The sequence below is a fragment of the Ochotona princeps genome, chromosome 14 (genome assembly GCF_030435755.1).
Source record: "Ochotona princeps isolate mOchPri1 chromosome 14, mOchPri1.hap1, whole genome shotgun sequence".
Lineage (NCBI taxonomy): Eukaryota > Metazoa > Chordata > Mammalia > Lagomorpha > Ochotonidae > Ochotona > Ochotona princeps.
Window position 1 is genome coordinate 10406919 of NC_080845.1, and position 21225 is coordinate 10428143.

General features: G+C 43.5%; 2 protein-coding genes across 2 annotated transcripts in view; one reads left to right on the plus strand and one right to left on the minus strand.

The window, feature by feature from the left end:
- Positions 1–739, minus strand: part of LOC101531466 (protein CutA homolog) — a 22407-nt gene extending 21668 nt beyond the window's left edge. Inside the window, exon 1 of the mRNA XM_058672240.1 lies at positions 315–739. Within this exon, the coding sequence (XP_058528223.1) occupies positions 315–341 (27 nt within the window). The 5' untranslated portion in view covers positions 342–739. The remainder of the gene's footprint in view (positions 1–314) is intronic.
- Positions 740–842: 103 nt separating this feature from the next.
- PSMD5 (proteasome 26S subunit, non-ATPase 5) lies at positions 843–19714 on the plus strand. Its single transcript, XM_058672239.1, has 10 exons — positions 843–1046; positions 3937–4081; positions 5767–5880; positions 6599–6727; positions 7164–7273; positions 9552–9694; positions 13779–13970; positions 15932–16041; positions 16382–16522; positions 19094–19714. The coding sequence occupies exons 1-10, from the start codon at positions 874–876 to the stop codon at positions 19349–19351; spliced, it is 1515 nt and encodes a 504-aa protein (XP_058528222.1). The 5' UTR covers positions 843–873; the 3' UTR covers positions 19352–19714.
- Positions 19715–21225: the final 1511 nt, after the last annotated feature.

A 21225-nucleotide genomic window follows, 5' to 3' on the forward strand; every position in this document is an offset into this window, starting at 1 on the left:
ATTTTGGCGCTGAAGATCTTGAAGGTGCAGAGCCTTTAGCTCGGGGCAGTCTCGTCAGTGGCTGGTACACCTGGGTGTGGGAATGGCCATTTAACTCTCCCCTCCCCTCCGCTTATTTTGCTGACAGTAACCACTTTCAGACTTCTCAGCCCACCCTGGTTTGCGTTATCTGGAGTGTCCTGGAGAGTGGCTCCAACCATATGGTTACAGTGGGTATTTGATCCAATCGCAAATGGCCGTCAGCTTCAGAAGACTCCCCCTGGGTCTTCTCTTTCCTCCCAGGTTGATGTGGTTCCCATCTTCTTCATGTTTACCTCACAGAAAGTGCACAGCTGAAGCATATGGACCTTTCTCCATCCTGCCCTGAATGGTGTTCAACTCATGAACGCCAAAAAGATGCCCGACTCTGTGCCACCCACGCCTCCGTCCAGCTTTACTAGAATTCCCATCCTGGGTGGCCCAGAGGCGGGATCAACGCTCCCCTCAAGGTCTCCCCACTCCCCACAGCCAAAAGCCGGCTTTGGGGGTCCGGAGGTCTCCCGCGAGGTCGGCTAACTGCCCGTGGGTCCACGCCTCTGCTCCGCTAGCCCGGCACCTGACACGGTGGCAAACATGCAAATCCATTGGCAAGTCTCAGTTGTGTGACCCACGGAGCAGGTTCCCCACAGAGCATGGGCCTCGGCGAGACGAGCAACCTCGCGCGGCTACTGACTGCCGTCACGCACCTCTCGCGGCGTTGGGAGACCCGGCACCACGGTCCAAGCAACCGAGGCCAAAACCCGGAAGGGATGGCGCGCTCCCTACAGTCCTCGCGAGATTCTGGGATGCGCCCGGGAAAAGAGGCAGGCGGGTGGGCGGGCAGAAGCCGGCAAGATGGCGGCGCAGGTGCTGGCGCTGCTGAGGGATGTGGCGCGGCTGGAAGCGCCGCTGGAGGAGCTGCGCGCGCTGCAGTCGATGCTGCAGGCCGTGCCGCTCAGCGAATTTCGTGAGCGAGCAGAGGACCTGCGCCTCGGCCCGCTTTTCTCCCTGCTGAATGACAACCAACGGTGAGAGGACCACGGGCGCCGAAGCAGGGGCTGCGGGCTTCCTCAGGCAGGGAAAGCAAGGGTGGTTGGAAGTCAGGGAGTGCTTTTCGTGGTCTCGGTGAAGGTAGAACATAGACGAAGTTGCCGAAAGGAAAGGACCCTGGGTCAGGTCCTGCCTCCGAGGGGTGCCACTTGGGCGGCTTACCCTTGAAATAGGAATTGGGGTAGGAAAGCGGGGTCACCGACCCGTGAGCGCTCTGCAGCCAGATGCACCGGTTCTGGGCGTCTCTGTTCCCCTTCCAAGAAGATCCCTCCTATCCAGCAACGTTTTAAATTCAGCTGTCTTTTGATCCAGTCATTCCTTTCAGGTGACAGGTAGAATCGCGCAAAACCTGCCTGCCTCTACAAGATGTGTGACAACTAAAAACTGGAACCCACAGTATATAGAAAAGGGAGATTATAATAAATTCTGAGCACCCTAGGTCACACTGTGCAGCTGTTGATTCATGGTAAATAGGTGCACATATGGAAAGGTCTAAATGAAAAAGGAAACTTGCAGAAGTTTATGATTCTGTTACATATAAAATTTTTTGAAAGGAAATATAACCCCTCACCCCCCCAGATAGGTTTATATAACATGGAAATATCTGTTAAAATAAGTGATGATTGTAGAAGTGTGACTTCGAATGGTAGGCCATGCATCTGTGGTGTTTGGTGAAAAATACTGATGATCATTTAAAAGAGTTCTGAAATGAGCTAGAAATCAACTTTCCTGTTTGAAGGCAGTGACCCAGTGGATCTGCATTGAAGGATTCCAGAGGGCTTTCTGGGCTCTGAAATGTCCCTTGTTGAATTGTTGACAGTTTTCAGATCTGCCATGACATTTCTCGCTTGTCTTCTAGGCAAGCTTTCGTTCTCTCCAACTTGCTAGATTTTTTTGTGTGAGGTTGTCTTTTTGTTGACCCCTGAAGTTCTTTTCCTAAGTAGTGCTCTCCCGTGCACCCACAGTGAATGGGGGTCAGTTGTCTCAGCTCTCTTATCCATGGCTTCCCTTTGCCTACGGGAAATCATGACTTCTTTGTCTGGTATTTGGGCCTTTGTAGGAGATTTCCACCGTACTACACCAGCGTCACCTTTTCCTTTACCCGGCATTGATTCTGTCTGTCCCAGCTGCCATGTGACACCACCTCGTTTCCCTGGACCATGACTTGCACTTTGTAGCACTCCTAACTGAAACCAGCCCTCTCTTCTTTCTGTATTCTAGCCATCCTTCAGGGCCCAGCTGATGGGCCAGGCTTCCAAAAAGCCGTTTTTCATTCTTCCTGGTGCAGGTGACTACTCAGACTTCCCAAAGGCCATTCTCATTATCTCTGTTAATGGTACTGGTTGGTAAATTCTTTGAAGGCTGGGGCCATGCTTTGCTGATCTCTATATCCCTTCTAGGATTAAGCATATAATATTATTAATTCCCAGTGTAAGATGCGTCTCACAGAGTTAATAGTTCATGAGAGGCTGATTGCATATAATCACCTGAGATTGTTAATATCCCTGTTATCACTGTTATTACTACCACTCATAGGTAACGATGATCTAGTCCGTACTGCACTCCCGTTTGAACCACACAGGTCATACGCTAGCATTAATTTTTACAGGAAGATACTGGACACTCTTGTACCACCCTACTGTTACATTGACACCCCTGCAACGAGTTTGATAGCACTGTGGCGAGGAAGACTCACCATTTCATTTTATTTAAATCTTTTTCTTCCTTTTTTCCCCTCTCAATCCGAGGGGGACTGTATCTAAGGGGAGCTATAATGGAAGCACAGTGGAAATAAATATGTCCATAGGCAGAAACAGAGAGAAGTATATCCCCGTACTTGCAATACAAGGATGGTCTCACAACAAAACGATAAGCCCCTACATTGTTGGGAGACACCTCAATGGCAGCGTGATGGACTTCTGAGGGTACTGGAAAGACACCTAGTGAAAGACTGGAGAGAAGAACAGTGGGGCAGGGTAGGAAAGGAGAGGGAAACCCCAATGCCTATTAAACTGTCATAGAATAAAGAATTAAAAAAAAAAAAAAAAAGCAGCAGTATAGAACACCTAGAGTTTCTGGCCTCCTGCCTGTCTCAACCTTGGATTTTACACGCCATATAGGGAGTGAACCAGCAGATGAAAGGGGTGTGTATGTATATAAATAATTTGGAGGGAGGGAGCTGGTATGATGGCTCAACTGGCTAATCCCGTATCTTCAAGCACTGGCATCCCATATGGGAACCGGTTCATGCCTCAACTGCTCTATTTCTGATCCAGCTCTCTGCTGGTTGCCTGGAAAAGCAGATGAGGATGGCCCAAAGCCTTGGAGTCCTGCACCCTTGCGGAAGACTTGAAAGAGGCTCCTGGCTGCTGGCTTCAGATCTGCTCAGCTCTGGCTGTTGTGGCCATTTGGGGAGTGAACCAGTAGGTAGAAAGTCTTTCTATTCTCTATAAAATATGCCTTTCAAATAAAAACAAAATAAAATTTTTTAAATTTCACTTGGTACACTCACGTCTTATATTAGAGTATGTGAGTTTGAGTCCCAGCTCCACCTTCAATTTCAGCTTCCTATTAGTGTGCACTCTGGGAGGCAGCAGGTGCTAGCACTGGTCAGGGTCCCTATCGCCTGCATGGGAGACCCAGATTGTCTGTAAATTTCATTATGAGGTTTACAAAATGGTGATTTTACTGAGTTCTTGAAAGCAAGAGGATTTACTGTAACCTTGTTTTTGTAGCCCAGAATAGGTATGGGGTATGTAATAGATGCTCAGCAAGGAGGCTGCTCTTTCAAAGACTCAATTACTAGGTCTTACTTATTCCTATCTGGCAGGATGTGTGAACTAATGAGATCTCTGGTGTTGTCTTCAGGGAACAGACCACTTTGTGTGTATCTATTCTGGAGCGACTGCTTCAAGCTGTGGAGCCAGTTCATGTGGCTCGGAACCTCAAGGCTCACCTGCAGAAGGGACTGGCTCACCCAGACGACTCCGTCAAAATCCTCACTCTGACCCAGGTATGTCTCTCCCTCCCCCGTTCTGCCCCCCTCACCCTTTTCCGCATCCTCTTAAGAAGTTGTGGTCTGTTCTGATGTGTTTATTTCCTGGAAGAGAAAGCTAAAGAAATTCAACTAAGTACCATCTTAATTGCTCATTCATCAAATAGTGAGTTGCTTTTATGTGCCAATCATAGTGCTACATGCATTTAGAATTTCCATAATAGATGAAATCTGTTTATTTCCTTCAAGGAGTTTTCTAACCTGAAGAAAAATTCTCATGTGTTCAAATAGCTATTCTGCCAGCTTGGGTCCCTACAACAGTGGCATTACCCAAATGAGATTGTAAAAGTCTCTAAGCCAACAGATGAGGACATTTTAATTGTTGAAGATCTCTCTCTTTTTTTCCTGATAATCAAAACACTATTGAAGTGTTAAAAGCTGACATTTAGGACCTGGCACGGTAGCCTAGTACCTAAAGTCCCCACCTTGCATGCGCTGAGATCCCATATGGGCGGCAGTTCTAATCCTAGCAGCTCCGCTTCCCATCCAGATCCCTGCCTGTGGCCTGGGAAGGCAGTCGAGGACAGTTGGGATCCTGCCACCTGTGTGGGAGCCCCGGAAGAGGCTCCTGGCTTCAGATCAGCTCAGCTCCAGCCATTGCGGCCACTTGGAGAGTGAATCATCAGATGGAAGATCTTCCTTTCTGTTTCTCCTTCTTTCTGTGTATCTGATTTTCCAATAAAAATAAATAAATATTTTAGAAAAAAGAAGAAGCTGACATTTAGCAACAGCTGGTTACTCAGAAATACACAGAAACTTTTCCTTTTCTTATCCAAAGTGTTTATTCAATAAAAGATGAGAAAATATCCATTCATTGGCCATTTATGTTCCAGACACTGTTTTACTTATTTAGTTTCTTTATAGCTATATTGGTACTGAATATAATATTCCCATATTTTAGAGAAAAAATATTTACAAATAAAAAATTAGGCTCAGAGAATTTCAGCTGATTTGCCCGTGGTCAGTGCAGTTATGATGAACAGAGTGAGAATTTGTATGGTTTTTACTCACTAAGCTATCCCAACTCTTTACTTACTATTTTTTCTTTCCTTTCATAGATATGACTACATGCTGTGTGCACTTGGAGCACTATGTTTTTTTTAATTTTTATTTATTTATTTATTTATTTATTTTAAAGATTTATTCATTTTTATTGGAAAGCCGGATATACAGAGAGGAGGAGAGACAGAGAGGAAGATCCTCCATCCGATGATTCACTCCCCAAGTGAGCCGCAACGGCCGGTGCTGTGTCGATCCGAAGCTGGGAACCCGGAACCTCCTCCAGGCCTCCCACACAGGTGCAGGGTCCCAAAGCTTTGGGCCATCCTCGACTGTCTTCCCAGGCCACAAGCAGGGAGCTGGATGGGAAGTGGAGCTGCCGGGATTAGAACCGGCGCCCATATGGGATCCCGGGGCATTCAAGGCGAGGACTTTAGCCGCCAGGCCACGCCACTGGGCCCTGGAGCACTATGTTTTTAATAACTTAGCTTATGGCTGTAATCTGACTCCTAAATACAAACTCAAATTTGGCCAGTGGAAGACCCAGATTGTCTATAAATTTCATTATGAGGTTTGCAAAATGGTCTTCGCTTTATTGACCTACCTTAGAGAAGAGTTTTTTTGTTTTTTTTTTTCCCCTTCAGGTTGGAAGAATTGTTGAAAATTCTGATGCTGTTACTGAGATTCTGAATAATGCTGAACTACTAAAACAAATAGTTTTTTGCATTGGTGCAGAGAATCTGTCTGTGGCTAAAGCGGTAAGTCTGCCAGAGCCATCAACTGAAACATGCTGAGAGCTTGGTGTCCTGGAAGATCCAAGAAAGACCCGTGACTTAAGAGACAGAGATTTAGGATGGATCACCTGTGTAATGGAATTGGCAACCTCACAGAAATGGTATCAAGCAAATAAATGATTGTCATAAATGCCAGAAAAATCTGTCCTGTTTTCCAGAACACATATTTCCACATTATCCACCATCAGGTTTACATTGAGCAACTTGGTAAACCAAACTTGGGGCTGGTATTTGGCACAGTGGTTAAGTCTCCACTGAAGCTCCCACATATTGATCAGGGTGCGGGGATTCAAGTCATGACTGAGCTTTCCGTTCCAGTTTCCTGCTAACATACTCTGGGAGGCAGCAAGCAACTCCAGTGGTTGGATCCCTGCAAGCCCACATGGGAGACCTGGGTTGAGTTTTGGGTTTTGGCTATTGTAAACATTTGAGGAGTGAGCCAGTAGATGAAAGAGCTCTTTCTCTTTCTGCCTTTCAAATAAAGAAAATTAATTACTTTGAACAGGAAATGAAAGTTTTACAATCTGTGTGCCTGTAGTCTGGTAGAATACCATGTATTTTTTCCCATTATAAATAATAAGAACTAAAATGCGCTTATTGAGCAAAGTGCATTCCAAGTACTTCTTAGAAAGTGCGTATATTTTATCTTTGTAACTTAAGAGGTATCTCCTTTTCTTATCAGGCCATTAAATCCCTGTCAAGAATGTCACTAACCCAAGCTGGGCTGGAGGCATTATTTGAAAGCAGTCTGCTGGATGATTTGAAAAATGTAATGAAAACAAGTGACATTGTTCGATACAGGGTATATGAGGTAAGCCTAAAAGTACACTTTCTAATCGTGCAAAACAAACTTATGTTGGGGAGCAGAATGGTTTATTTACAATATTATTGAGAACACAACCTGTGTTAGGTCCGACACTAGGTGTTGCAGCTGTAAAGATGAACTCTCAGCCTTATATGTAAGGCAGTCATACACAAAATATTCAGGATATACTTGTTGAATGAGGAAATGAATGATTGACAACATGAATGATTTTTTTTTTAATAATCTGCTATTTGTTTATGCCCTGAGTGATGATTGAACATTTCCGTGCCAGAATCATTTCTGAGGTGTCCAGTAAATTTTTCCTAGAAGCAGATGACAGATTTTTTAAATTCAGTCAAATCAGATATCTAGACCTGGTTTTTATTGGAAATGGGATTTAAAACAGGTTTGGAGCCGTGTTGACCTTTTTCTGTTCTTTCAGCTAATTGTGGAGATTTCCTCTGTGTCACCAGAATCTTTAAGCTACTGCACCAGCAGTGGGTTGATAACGCAGCTCCTGAGAGAGCTGACGGGGGAGGATGTGCTGGTCAGGTAGGTTGACATGTTCCTTCAGTGAAACGTGTTCTGCCAGAGGCCCAGGAAGCAACCTGGGGACCGAGCGTGATCTATGCCAAAGTTACAGTCTCATGACTGTCCTTAGTAAGGGAGCTCTAGAAAACGGTTCACGTGGCCTCATGACCACAAATGGGAACTTAGCAAAACCCTGCAAAACAATTGAACTACTTTCAAGCAACTGTATTAGGTTACTTAATGTTTTATACCATGTGTTTATTTGATATTAATTGACATCAAATACTAGTTGACATTAAATATCATGCCAGCACTATGGCATGATAGAAAAAAGCATGGGCTTTTTGAAAAAGAGGAGGACTTGATCTTGCAAGCTTCTCTATTCACTGGCTGAGCATGCTCAGATTATGACTACCTATCATCACTTCAGGTCATCTATGTCTGATGGAATACAGTTCTGTTAAGAAACTATGAAGGTCAACTGAATTGACCATAGAAACCAATATAGGTTCTGACTTAGGTCCTAAGGATTAATTCCAGTCTATGTTTTAAATTTGTTTCAATATGAAATGTGTAAATTACACGTTTGTCACCATACAGCTTGAGAAGCACTGGGATTCCTCCCTCCGCCTCCCTAATCCCAGTCCATTTACCCTCCTGGCTCTATTGTCTGAATGGCCTTTGGTGTGTGCCATGTTTCCTTACTGATATCCTGCAGTTTACTAACATGTCCTCTCTGTTGAACACTTCACATGCTTCAGGTATTTTGTTAAAAGAGAATTAGGTTACTATTTGTTTTAAATGATGTTCTGGTTGTCCTGTGTTCTTTAAATGTGACTGAATTTGTTAACCCATAGACACTTATCACTCACTGGTTAAATTATTTCAAATCATTTGAATGTCCCCTCTCAGTGAGTAAAATTAGTTGGTTTTTTTGTTTTGTTTTGTTTTTTAAAGATTTATTATTATTGGAAAGCTAGATATACACAGAGGAGGAGAGACAGAGAGGAAGATCTTCCATCCGATGTTTCACTCCCCAAGTGAGCCGCAATGGCCGGTGCTGCGCCGATCCGAAGCTGGGAACCTGGAACCTCTTCCAGGTCTCCCACATGGGTGCAGGGTCCCAATGCATTGGGCCGTCCTCAACTGCTTTCCCAGGCCACAAGCAGGGAGCTGGATGGGAAGTGGAGCTGCCGGGATTAGAACCGGTGCTCATATGGGATCCCGGGGCGTTCAAGGCGAGGACTTTAGCCGCTAGGCCACGCCGCCGGACCCAATTAGTTGTTTTTTAATCTCATGTCAAATTTTGTGGTAGAAAAAAAATATACCAGTGGTTGATTAAAAAACCTTAGAATCAACTGTAAAAATGCCATTCTGAGTCATTTGTAATCTGCTCATGGTGGGATATTTGATGATACTTAAGAAGTGCGGTTAATTTGGTAAAAGCATGATGACTGAGGAAGCATTTGTGTCTTTTACAGATGTGTGCTGAAATGGACAGGGTGAATGGCAAGATGGGTAGGGGAGGGGTTTGCTTACAAGTAATGAAGCCAAAAGTTGGAGGAGAGATGAAATAAGTAGGGCAAAGCCTCCATCATTATCAAAATCAGAGTTATGAGTGGATGGTGGCTTATTAAACTGTTCTCTTTTGTGGGTATGTTTATGATTTCAAAATAGAAAGTTTTATATATGTATTACAGTTACATATAACAAAACAATAATAGATTTGAAGATTTAGGATTTAAGTCTAAACTCTACTTTTTTTTTTAAGATTTATTTTTTTTTTATTGGAAAGTTATATATACAGAGAGGAGGAGGAGAGACAGAAAGTTCTTCCATCTGCTGGGTCACTCCCCATGTGGCCGCAATGGCTGGAGCTGAGCTGAGCTGAGCTGAAGCCAGGAGCCTGGAGCTGCTTCCGGGTCTCCCATACAGGTGAAGGGTCCCAGTGGTTTGGGCCATCCTCTATTGCTTTCCCAGGCCACAAGCAGGGATCTGTAAGGGTAGTGGAGCAGCCAGGATACAAACTGGCACCCACATGGGGTCCCGGCGGATCCAAGGTGAAGAGTTTAGCCACTGGACTATTGCGCCAGGCCCTAAACTCTACACTTAATAACAGCGTGGCTCCTGATACATCCCTGCAGTTTCCCAGGTCTTGTATTGTCATCTGAAGAGTAAAGCCAAGAGTGGATCGTTCAGATTTTGTGGGCAGAATTACATAGGAAAACACATAGAAACGTAATTTATAACCTGTACTAATTGTATGTAAAGTCTCCTCATGTTTTTCCTGACATTTTAGAGCCACGTGTATAGAAATGGTGACATCACTGGCATACACACATCATGGGCGACAGTTTCTTGCCCAAGAAGGAGTGATTGACCAGGTTTCTAATATAATTGTTGGGGCAGATTCAGACCCTTTCTCCAGTTTCTACTTACCAGGTAAGAAGCATTGATTACTATGGGAATGATAGTGTAATGATTGATTTCTGACTTGTCACTGACAGGGGAAGCCAGGGATTAAATTCGTTAGAACTGATAACTTTTAGAAGATACCAGAGCCACCAAATTCAGCACATTAAAAGGATTGTTAACCATGGTCAAATAGCATTTATCCCAGAGATAAAAAGGTGGTTATTGTATATTTGCAAACAATAAAAGCCATGTCTGACAAACCCACAGCTAATAATCCCATTCAACAGTGAGTTGGAATCTTCCTCTGTATCAGGACTAGAATAAGAATGCCCACTCTTCCCACTCGTGTTCTGCATCATCCTGGAAGTCTTAGAGCCACTAGATAAGAGAAGGAAAAGCATCCACATCAGTGGGAAGAAGTTACACTGGCTGTGGGCTGATGGCATGATCTTACGTACAGGAAACCTTGCACTCTCCACCAAAAGCAACTTGGGTCATTCTGGCACATTACCAGAGAACTGGAGCAGAAATGGAGCAGCCAGGACTCAAACTGGTGCCTGTATGTGTTGCTGGAACCCCCCGTGGAGGCTTAAACTATCCCACAGTGCCAGCCCTACAAAAAAGTGTATCTATACATTGACTATGAACTATTCAAAACAAAGGAAGTCCAATTTATAGTAGCATAAAAAAGATTAATACTTAGAAATAAATTTCAGTTAGAAACTGAAAGGTGCACACCGAAAACTTGTTACTCAAACAGAATTGAAGACACAGATACGTGGAAATATCTCATGTTTGTGAGCTGGTAGAAGTAATACTATTAAAATGTCCATACTGTACCCATAGCAGTATGCAAATTCATTATACTACCCATCAAAATTATATATCACGTTTTTCACAAAAATATTTTTAAAAATCATGAGGAACCACAAGAGACTGAATAGGCAAAGCAATGTTGAGTAAAAACAGAACTGGAGCCATCACACTACCTGTCTTGAACATCAAAACAGGTGTAATAATCCAAACAACATGAGTATTGCAGAAAAGCATACATAGGCAGTGAGACACAGTCGAAAGTTCAGAAATCCATGCATTTATGTTCCATTGATTTTCATCGAAAATACCAGCAGTATATAGCAAACAAATAATAACTCAGAGTGGATTAAGTATGTAAATGAGAGACATGAAACTACTGGATGAGAATCACCATATTAGAAAAGTTGTACAGGGTTGATCTGGACTTAGTTTTCTTGAACATGACCTCAGAAGCACATGAAAAAAGAACAGAAGAATGTAAATGAGATCCCCAAACAAGTTTCTGCGTGGCAAAATAAGCAGTTCACATATAAAGAGACAGCCTGTGGGCCCGGCGGCATAGCCTAGCAGCTAAAGTTCTCGCCTTGAATGCCCCGGGATCCCATATGGGCGCCGGTTCTAATCCCGGCAGCTCCCCTTCCCATCCAGCTCCCTGCTTGTGGCCTGGGAAAGCAGTTGAGGACGGCCCAATGCTTTGGGATACTGCACCCACATGGGAGACCCGGAAGAGGTTCCTGGTTCCCAGCTTCAGATAGGCACAGTACTGGCCTTTGCGCTCACTTGGGGAGTGAATCATTGGATGGAAGATCTTCCTCTCTGTCTCTCCTCCTCTCTGTATATGTGACTTTGCAATAAAATAAATAAATCTTTAAAAAAAAAGAGACAGCCTATGAAAAAGTGGGAGAAAATATTTATAAACCATGCACCTGAGAAGGAGCTAGCATCAGAATAGGTAAAGAATGCAAACAACTCAGTAGTTAAAAAGTAACCTGTATAAGACAGGCAAGGTCCAGCAGATGTTTAAGTGTTAGTTAAGGTGCCCGTGTCCCACTTCAGAGTGACTTCAGGTCCCAACTGCAACTCCCGACTGGCTTTCCACTGTCCAGACCCGGGGAGACGGAGTGATGGCTCAAATAGGAGAGTTCCTGCTATGCGATTGGAAGGCCTGGATGCAGCTTCCAGCTGCAAACTTCAGCACGGCCCAATCCCAGGCCAGGCCTGCACAGGAACTTAGGGAGAGAGCCAGCATTCAAACTGATCAACCTGTTGTGTTTTTTTTTTTTTAAGATTTGTTTATTTTTATCGGAAAGGCAAGTTTTATAGAGAAGGGGATACAAAAATATCACCCATCCACTGATTTATGCCCCAAGTAGCCATAGTGGCCGGAGCTGAGCCATTCTGAAGCCAAGAGCCGAGAGTTTCTTCTGGGTTTCCCACGTGGGTGCAGGGTCCCAAGGCTTTGGTCTGTCCTCGACTGCTTTCCCAGGCCATGAGTAGGGAGCTGGAGGGGAAGTAGACAGCCAGGATACAAATTGGTGCCGATGTGGGATCCCATTGCATACAAGGCAAGTGAGGGCTTTAGCCACTGAATTACTGTGCGTAGGTCCAAGTTATTTTGTTTTTTTTGGGGGGGGGGTTGTTTGTTTTTTAAAGATTTATTTATTTTTGTATTACAAAGTCAGATATACAGAGAGGAGGAGAGACAGAGAGGAAGATCTTCTGTCCGATGATTCACTCCCCAAGTGAGCACAATGGCTGGTGCTGTGTCAATCCGAAGCCGGGAACCAGGAACCTCTTCCAGGTCTCCCACGCAGGTGCAGGGTCCCAAAGCATTGGGCTGTCCTCAACTGCTTTCCCAGGCCACAAGCAGGGAGCTGGATGGGAAGGGGAGCTGCCGGGATTGGAACCGGCACCCATATGGGATCCCGGGGCATTCAAGGTGAGGACTTCAGCCGCTAGGATATGCTGCCGGGCCCTGTTTTTTGAACATTAAAAAAATTAGAGGCTTAGGGTCCCTCACCTTGCACATGCTGGGATCCAATATGGGTGCTGGCTCTAATTCCAGCAGCCCCACTTCCCATCCAGCTCCCTGCTTGTGGCCTGGGATAGCAGTCGAAGACAGCCCCAAACCTTGGGATCCTGCACCCACGAGGGAGACCTGGAAAAAGCTCCAGGCTCCTGGCTCCTGGTTTCGGATTGGCTCAGATCCGGCTGTTGTAGCCGCTTGGGGAGTGAATCAACGGATGGAAGATCTTCCTCTCTGTCTCCCCTCCTCTCTGTATATCTCGCTTTCCAATAAAAATAAATATTAAAAAAAAATTAAAGGTTTGTTCCTCTTTTAATTTAGCTTATTTTGTTCATGGTGTTTTCCATTAAAAACTTTCTGCCTGGGGCCAGTGCTGTAGCATAGTGATTGGAGCTACTGCCTGCGGCCCTGGGATCCCACTTGGGCTTCAGTTCAAATCCTAGCTGATCCACTTCTGATCTGGCTCCCTGATAGTGTCCCAGCAAAGACAGTGGAGGATGGCCCAGGTGCTTAGGCCCCTGCACACACGCGGAAGACCAAGGAGCTTCTGGCTGCTGACTTTGGACCGTCTGAGCTCCTGCAGTTGCAGCCTTTTGGGGAGTAGACCATTTGCTGAAGGATCTCTTTCTAGCTCTTTCAAATGAAGAGATAAATATTTTTTTAAAAAAACTTTTGCTGAATAAGCCAAAAACTTGCCCTACTCTAATTTGTATCTGTTCTCTGTGCTTACTGTATGTGACAACACTTCAGTGTTTGCACTCAGTTCCAGTAACAGCCTGGGGAACCACACATCCCAGAACTGTCGTGGTCTCCTGCTGGTCTTGGTGATTTCCAGACAACGTACTGCTCCAGCCTTTCTCCACTTTTTGGCCTTCAGTTTATTAGTGTTCCTATTAAAATTAAAGAAAGAAAGACGTCCCACAATTTGTGCTCTCTTGCTCCTCAAGTAAAATATATTTGTAGGGAGTGAGCATGTGGTACAGTAGGTCAGCCGCTGCCGGTGAGGCCTGCATTCCGTATCAGGGTGCCAGCGTTGGAACCCTGCCTTTGTTTGTAATCCAGATAGAGGACACACTTAGAGGCAGTTCTTAAAATGACTTACATATTTGGGTCCCTGCTACCCACACAGGAGATCAGACGGAGTTACTGGGCCTGGCTTTGGCCTGGCCCAGCTATGGCAGTCGGCCAGCATTTGGGACATGTTCCAGTGGGTGGAAGATTTCTCTTTCTGTTTTCAATAAGTGAATATATTTGTGTACATATCCTTAGGATTTGTGAAGTTTTTTGGAAACCTAGCTGTCATGGATAGTCCACAGCAGATCTGTGAGCGCTATCCTGTGTTTGTGGAAAAAGTCTTTGAAATGACAGACAGTCAGGACCCCACCATGATCGGTGTTGCCGTGGACACAGTTGGAATCCTGGGATCCAACGTTGAAGGAAAACAAGTTCTCCACAAAACAGGTTGGTATGACTTGCCGTGGTTTTCTTTGAGGAGTTCTTCATTTTTGACAAGATTTCATTTTTTACTTTTTTTCTTTTTTAATTTTTATTTTTCATGATAAAATTTCATAGGTGCAGGGATTTCCCCTTCCCCCCTCTCCATTCACCTTTACCCCCCTGCTTTCTCCCATATTATTGTAACAGTACAGTCCTTCAGCAACAGTCACAGGTCTGTCATTCTGTCTTTAAGTGTGTCATGACATTGTATGTACAGACAAGGTTTTCCTATTCAGGTTCGTTTGCTGGGATGTTAGCTACAACACAGAATCCACTTTAGGTGACAGTCTTCTTATCCTCTGCCTTGGACCCTTCTGCATCTTCCTTGAATAGAGGACCATGTCATATTCCAGTTGTAACACTGACTTGGCTTTCTGAACTGCCTTTATTCACTTTACTCCTTTAGGCCTCATTTTTCTCAAAAAGGGTACAACAGCCACTTCCCCAGGGTTGTTGTGAATATTTTTTTAATTATATTTTTGACAATCTTTGCATAGTTAATTAGGGTAAAAAGGTGCAAGGGCTATAGGAAAGTGGGTAAGACTGTTATTTCCATATTGCTTCCTTCATATATCTGAGGCAAAGGGGATATTGAGGGAGAAGCCCCACCCAGTTTCCCACCCACCACAGGTCCCAGATGTGGGGCATGCTCTGAGATACTTGCTCAAGTGGTTTTGATAGTTCACCAGTTATGAATCACTGCCAATCTCACCACTCCAAGCACAATGAGGTCGTTGAAGAATCCACTGATTGACATAGTCCATCATAGAGTCTCCGTTTGCCCAGTATTTCGCTGCCAACGTAGAGCTGAGGTGGTTGACTTGTTCTGTCTTCTGTCTGTTTTGAATATTTAATGAAGTTTTGTTTCTTGTAACGTGAAAGAAACAAATATTTGTTACAGGATTTTGTGTTTTAAAAAAAGGTAGGTATGTGGCACATCTGTAAGTACCTTAACAGCATTTGGAATTCTGTACAGAGATAATATGCAGTACTATTATGAAAACTTGTGAAGTGTATTTTGAAAAATTAACAGGCTGTTGTATCATAACTCATGTGTGTGTTGTATGTACTTTTCTGAGTGCTTTTACCTAGGGTATAATGCTTTTTACAGTCCTGCAAAGAGCATAATGATAGTCATTCTCATTTTATTGATGAAGTAGCTGAAACTCAGAGAAGATGAGAAAATTTTCAAAGGCCAAACATCCTGAGGCAGCTCGTGCTCAAATTCAGGCCCTGTGATTCCGGTTCTGTATACTTTGTTGTATGCTGCGTTGCATATAATTGTATATTTTAGGTCTGTCCCTGTGCTGTGCCTGTATTCTGTCCTTGGTGTTCTTTTAACTTGACAGTGTCATAATATATGAAAATATTCTTTTTAAGGGTCATTTTTTTTTACTTCACAACTATTAGGATACTTATTTAAACCAACAAAAAACATAAAAATAGCAAACATTTGGATATGGAGAAATTGTAACCTTTGTGCTTTCTGGTGAGAATATAAAATGTTACAACCAGAAAAGAAATCAGTATGAGAATTCCACAGAAAGTTAAATATGATACAGGAGTTTCACTAGAAGATATATTCCCGAAGAGATTGCAAAGCAGGGACTCAGTCAAATGTTTATATACCTACCCATATTCAGAGTAACATTATGCACAATAACTAGAAAAAGTAGAAGCAACCCAATGTTTGTTAGCAGATGAATAGATAAACAAAATTTAGTATATTCATGCAGTAGGACATTATTCGGCCTTAGGAATGGGAGTTACTGTTACACATGCAGAGTTTTAGTTTCAGTGGGTAGGAAAGCGATGATGGCCGCACAATAATGTAGATGCACTAAAGTGTACTGAGCTGCTTAGAAATAGTTGAAGTGGTGAATTTTGTGTATGTTTTCTGCAAACAATCTTTTTGTCCTTCAAAGGAACTCGCTTTGAACGCTTGCTGATGAGAATAGGCCATCAAGCAAAGAATGCCTCCACAGAGCTGAAAATTAGATGTCTGGATGCCATTTCATCCATTTTGTATTTACCAGTAAGTAGATTTGGAAATTCATGAAGGACTGTAGGGTATGTGTAAGAGACTAGCTCCGTGTGAGTCAGTAAAGTCTTTTTTAACTTCCTGTCAGTGTTGATCAAATGAAAGCCATCTTTCTCACTTTAGTAAATAACAGTAGTAACCCTTATTGTATAACTAGTGACATTTTAAAAACCAAAATAGAATATGGAATATTGGGATCAACCCTCTGCAAAAAAATTCTGGGAAAGGTCTGGGCCAGAATTGACAAAAATGCTCTAGACGTAACCAAGACGTCAAAAGCTGGGCTTTGCAGCTTCTCCAGAGGAGTTAATGAGTTTCTTTCTTGATTCTATAGTCTGAGCAGCAGACAGATGACCTCTTGAGGATGACAGAATCCTGGTTTTCTTCCTTGTCTCGGGACCCACTGGAGCTCTTCCGTGGCATCAGTACTCAGCCCTTCCCTGAACTACACTGTGCTGCCCTGAAAGTGCTCACGGTAGGCACCATCTTCTCTCCCATGGGACTTTGCTGGTTCAGCTCGTGAGTAGTTAGAACGGGCCAGTCTCTGTGCCAGGCTCTAGTTATGCACGGGTGCTTACAGCAGAGTTTCTGCCCTCTACTACCTTGAAAACTAAGGAGGAAGTCAGATGTGAGACAGATTGTTGCAGAAAAGGGAGCAGGTGCCCTTGGAGGTTGGAAGAAGATGTAGTGAGGTCACAGAATAAACTCCGTAGCTGCCACCTCTGTGGACCAGCTTCAGGCTTCCTGCCCAGCCTTGTCTCCTGCTCTTCCCCTTCCAGCGCTTGAGGCTCGAGTGAATCAGACTGCTCTCGCCCTTTCTGGACTTTTCGCTGTACTGGTGGCATTCGACAGTATTCCTTACTTTTGCTCGTTAAGCTTTCATTCCTCCTCAACCTCTCATTTCTTCAGCATGCTGTGCCCCAGCCAATAAGGTTGAGTGTCTTCAGTTTCCCTTTTTTGCTGATTATGGGGATACAGCACTGAACAAAATGTTTAAAGGCCTTGTTTCATGTAGCTTCTTCACATTGAGGAAGTCAGGCAATAAATATAACTGTGTAGTTATTTTCATTTTTAGAGATATGATAAGAACCATATCTCTGAGTTCTGTTTATTACTATGTCATGTTGAAATGTTTATTCTATTGAGCTGTGTGAGCTGTTACACAGTTGGCAGAGAATAGGAACGCTATCTCATTTGTCTTGTAATGCCAGCACTCGCTATGGGGCCCGGGCTTAGAGAAGTGAAGTAATCCCTTTGGTAATTGTATGAGTGCCAGGCTCTTGGGCAGCATCTGTGTGCTCTCTCGAGACAGTTGGTGGAGAATACTTTTTACGAAAAAACTTTGTGGGTTTCAGAATTTTCTGCACTGGGACCAGTTGTCTTTCTAATTCCGTTTCCATTCACTTACTGAAATGTATCCTCATGCTTGGCCTACATGGGGAGGATGGAGGAAACCAAAGAAGGAAGGCTCCCTGAGGATGTGGTCTAAGGTCAGGATCTCCACGGACACAGGATACATTCGCTCCTGACATTGCCAGGAAATTGGCTTTTCAGACTCCTTCCCACTCGCACATGGTCGTTGGATGAGGTGTCCCTTTCGGCACCTGCATTGGTATTCCCTCATCTGTATTGTCCTCTGCTTAGGTGGCCATAAGTATGGAAAGAATTTTATTTACTAGTTGCAATGGCTAGCTTTAGCTCAGCCCACCCTCCCTGCTTAGCTATGGTTGTAGCGGTGTTTCTCAAAGGGACCTTGTTAATTTGTAGGTTCCCAATCAGTAGTTCTGAGATGAAGCTGAGATCCTGTGTTGCTAATGAGCTCCCAGCTGATGCTGGTCTGTGCAACACAGCCCAAAAGGAAGAAAACAGGCTATCACCTGGATGATCTGTTCTTCCTTAAAAAGTAATAGTGTAGTCTTTAAAAGCATTTAGAAAAGTACTTATACATTGTTCACAATTTGGAAAAGACTGAAATGTGGGAAAAATTGTTTACTTTTTAAAATTTGTATTGGAAAGGCAGATTTACAGAGAGAGGAGAGACAGAAAGGAAGATTTTCCACCCAGTGATTCACTCCCCAAGTGGCCACAACAGCCACAGCTGAGCTGATCCGAAGCCAGGAGCTTCTTCCAGGTCTCCCATGTAGGTGCAGGGTCCCAAGGCTTTGGGCCGTGCTCAACTGCTTTTCCAGGTCTCAAGCGGGGAGCTGGATGGGAAATGGGGCCACCAGGACACGAACTGGCACCCAGATTGGATCCCGGCATGTGCAAGGCGAGGACTTTAGCTGCTAGGCCACTGTGCCAGACCCAAAGCAGAAAATTCAAGTCACAGAAAGTTGGACCTGTTTGCCATATTTCCAATAAGTTTTAATATTAGTATTTATTTACTTGAGTGAATATTTCAAATGAAGAAGTACTAAAAAGGTACGTTGTTACCTCTTGTCTCTTCCCCATCTCCCCACCCCACCAAAATAAGCACTTTAGTGAATTCAGGGTTTATAGGCCATCCATCCTGTGTGTCTTCTTATACAAAATGTAATTTTTCATATTTAACAATTCCATAACTTGCTTCTTTAAGGTTGCTTTTTTTTTATCTGCCAACAAATTGTCTTTTGCACGTATCTCTCCCAGTCTTTGCTCTAATTTTTGTCTTCATTCTCCCGATATAATCATGCCTTGGATGTGAGAACAGCATGGCAGATTTGCACATCACATTACCTATTCTTTGTGAGCAGTCTCCAGGTTTTTTTTTTTATTATTACATATCATAATTTACTTAACCATTCCCCCATTATCTGACATTTATATTGTAACTGTGATGCTGTAATGAACATGTTGGCATGCAAAGTTTAAAGTTTTATAATTCTTTTTTTTTTTTTAATACTTTTATAGGGTTATTTTCTTAAGTCAGTTCTCAGAAGGGAATTTATGGGACAAACGGTGACATTTTATGGCTTGTGCTGACACATTTCTATCTAGGTGTGACACCATCCCACTAACAAACTTTCCAAGATCCGGAGGAACTATGTCTTCTCGCCCTCTTTTTCAGGCCATTGCAGATCAGCCCTGGGCTCAGAAGCTGATGTTCAACAGTCCAGGTTTTATAGAGTATGTGATGGACCGGTCCGTGGAGCGTGACAAAGCTTCAAAGGACGCCAAATATGAACTGGTGAAAGCACTTGCCAATTCTAAGACAATTGCAGAGATCTTCGGGAACCCTAATTATTTGAGGCTCAGAGCTTACCTGAGTGAAGGTCCGTACTATGTGAAACCCGTGGCCACAACAGCTGTCGAAGGAGCGGAGTGACTTCTCCCAGAACCCATTAGGGAGGACAGTATTCGGACCAGAACACCTCCTGAAGTGTTTGGCTGCGCCTGTATTTTGCAGACTTTCTTCACCCACGCCCCGACCTCCCACCCTGAATTATCATGACACCTCTGATGTGACTCACCAACATTAGGTTTCTGTATCTAAATACAAAATAGAACCAGGAGTTTGGAAGATATTAAGCTGAGGCAGGCCTGGTCTGGTTAGAGGCAGGCTTTTCCTCGATTCCTTTGACTGCCTTAATCTTGGCCACAAGATGAAAGTTTTGTTCCCTCCAAGTTCTCAGACATTTTCAGGATTTTACTTAAGTATCTAATTCAAAGAAAATGCAACTAAACTATTTCTGGATTCTCTTACAATCTCCCTCCCCACCATTCTGGTTCTTCAGTTCTGATCCAAAGTCTTGGATATATTATTTTAAAAGTGAATAAAATATAATCTTAAAATTATGTTTTCTATATTAAGAATAAATACTTTGAGTAAAGTCTCTTGTGTCTTGTTACTGTTTTTAAACCTGAACATTAATCACTGAATAATGTTCTGGTGTTCTTTTGATGGTTTTTTTGCTGTTGATCAATGAGTGTTACCCCACTGTGCATTTGGGGATGGGGAGAGTGATAACATGGTGACCAGAAAGGCCCCTGAATTGTCATTTATTGGTGGACATTATTGTTGGGGTCCTCATCTTCAGATTTTCAGCTCCATAAGGTCAGTCTTGATAAGTGAGGGGCACAGACTCCTGGTATTTAAAGTCAGAATGGAAGGAAACACACATCCCAGCCTCCTCCATGCCTTCCCATTCATGAAAGGATTAATTGTAAAGGTGATTGTGTTCCTGCAAGTCTGGAATCTCCAAAGAAACACCTGTACCCCATTGAGAAAAACTGCTTCCTGAAATACCAGGAGGAAGACAGGAGATGGGAAGGATCTTGGAGTTTTAGGATTTACGGGAAAGACAACTACCTTCTAGGCGTGCTGTTTTACTACTGTCTGCATTGAAGTGATAGGATCAGAATCCCAAACCTACGCATTGTAAATTTCTCCTTCCTGCTTTCTGCTTTGCTTTACGAAAAAGCCGTAATCATGTATTTGCTCACTGTCACATAGCTTTTGATTTTCACATAGATACTTGCTATAAAAACTCCACACTTATTTTGGCGCACTTCTTGTTCATGGCAAGAGGTAGGTGGTCACCCAACTGGACATTAAAATCATTTCACTCGCCTCAGAGTCTCACAAGATTTCCTTGAACCCCTACACACTCACCTTCAGAGAGTAGTATTTCATTGCACTGACAACAACCATATCTGCCTGTTACCATTATTCTGGCCACCAGATCACCTATCCAGAGAATTTCTTCATGATCATCTTGTCAAAGGGAGAGGTTCAGAATTAAGGGAGATTTTTATCTGAAGCTCTGGTGAAGTTGATAAAGTTGATACTTTGATGAAGCTGAAATTGATACCAGAACTCTGGTTTCCCTGAGTCTTCCTTTTCCATTTTTCCATACTGACTATTCCCCTTCTGTTTGCATCACTAATTGGGCTATCAAGACCACTTGAATGGAGCCCTCAGAGCATGCTCCACATCAGAAACCTTGGGATGGTTGGGAGGCTGGGTGTGGCTTTTCCCCTTATTTCTCCCCTTCCCCCAGATACGGGAAGGAAAAAAAGAAAATGTGAAAGCAATGGTCTTATCCACTTTCCTCTAGCCCTTGACCCTTTGCGTCCTAATCAACCACACAAAAATCATCACCAAAATTAAAGAGGAAAAAAAGAAAAGAAAAGAGGAAGCTGGATCAGAAAGCAGCCAGAACTCTAAATGATACTCTGAGATGGCATGTGGAAGTCCTG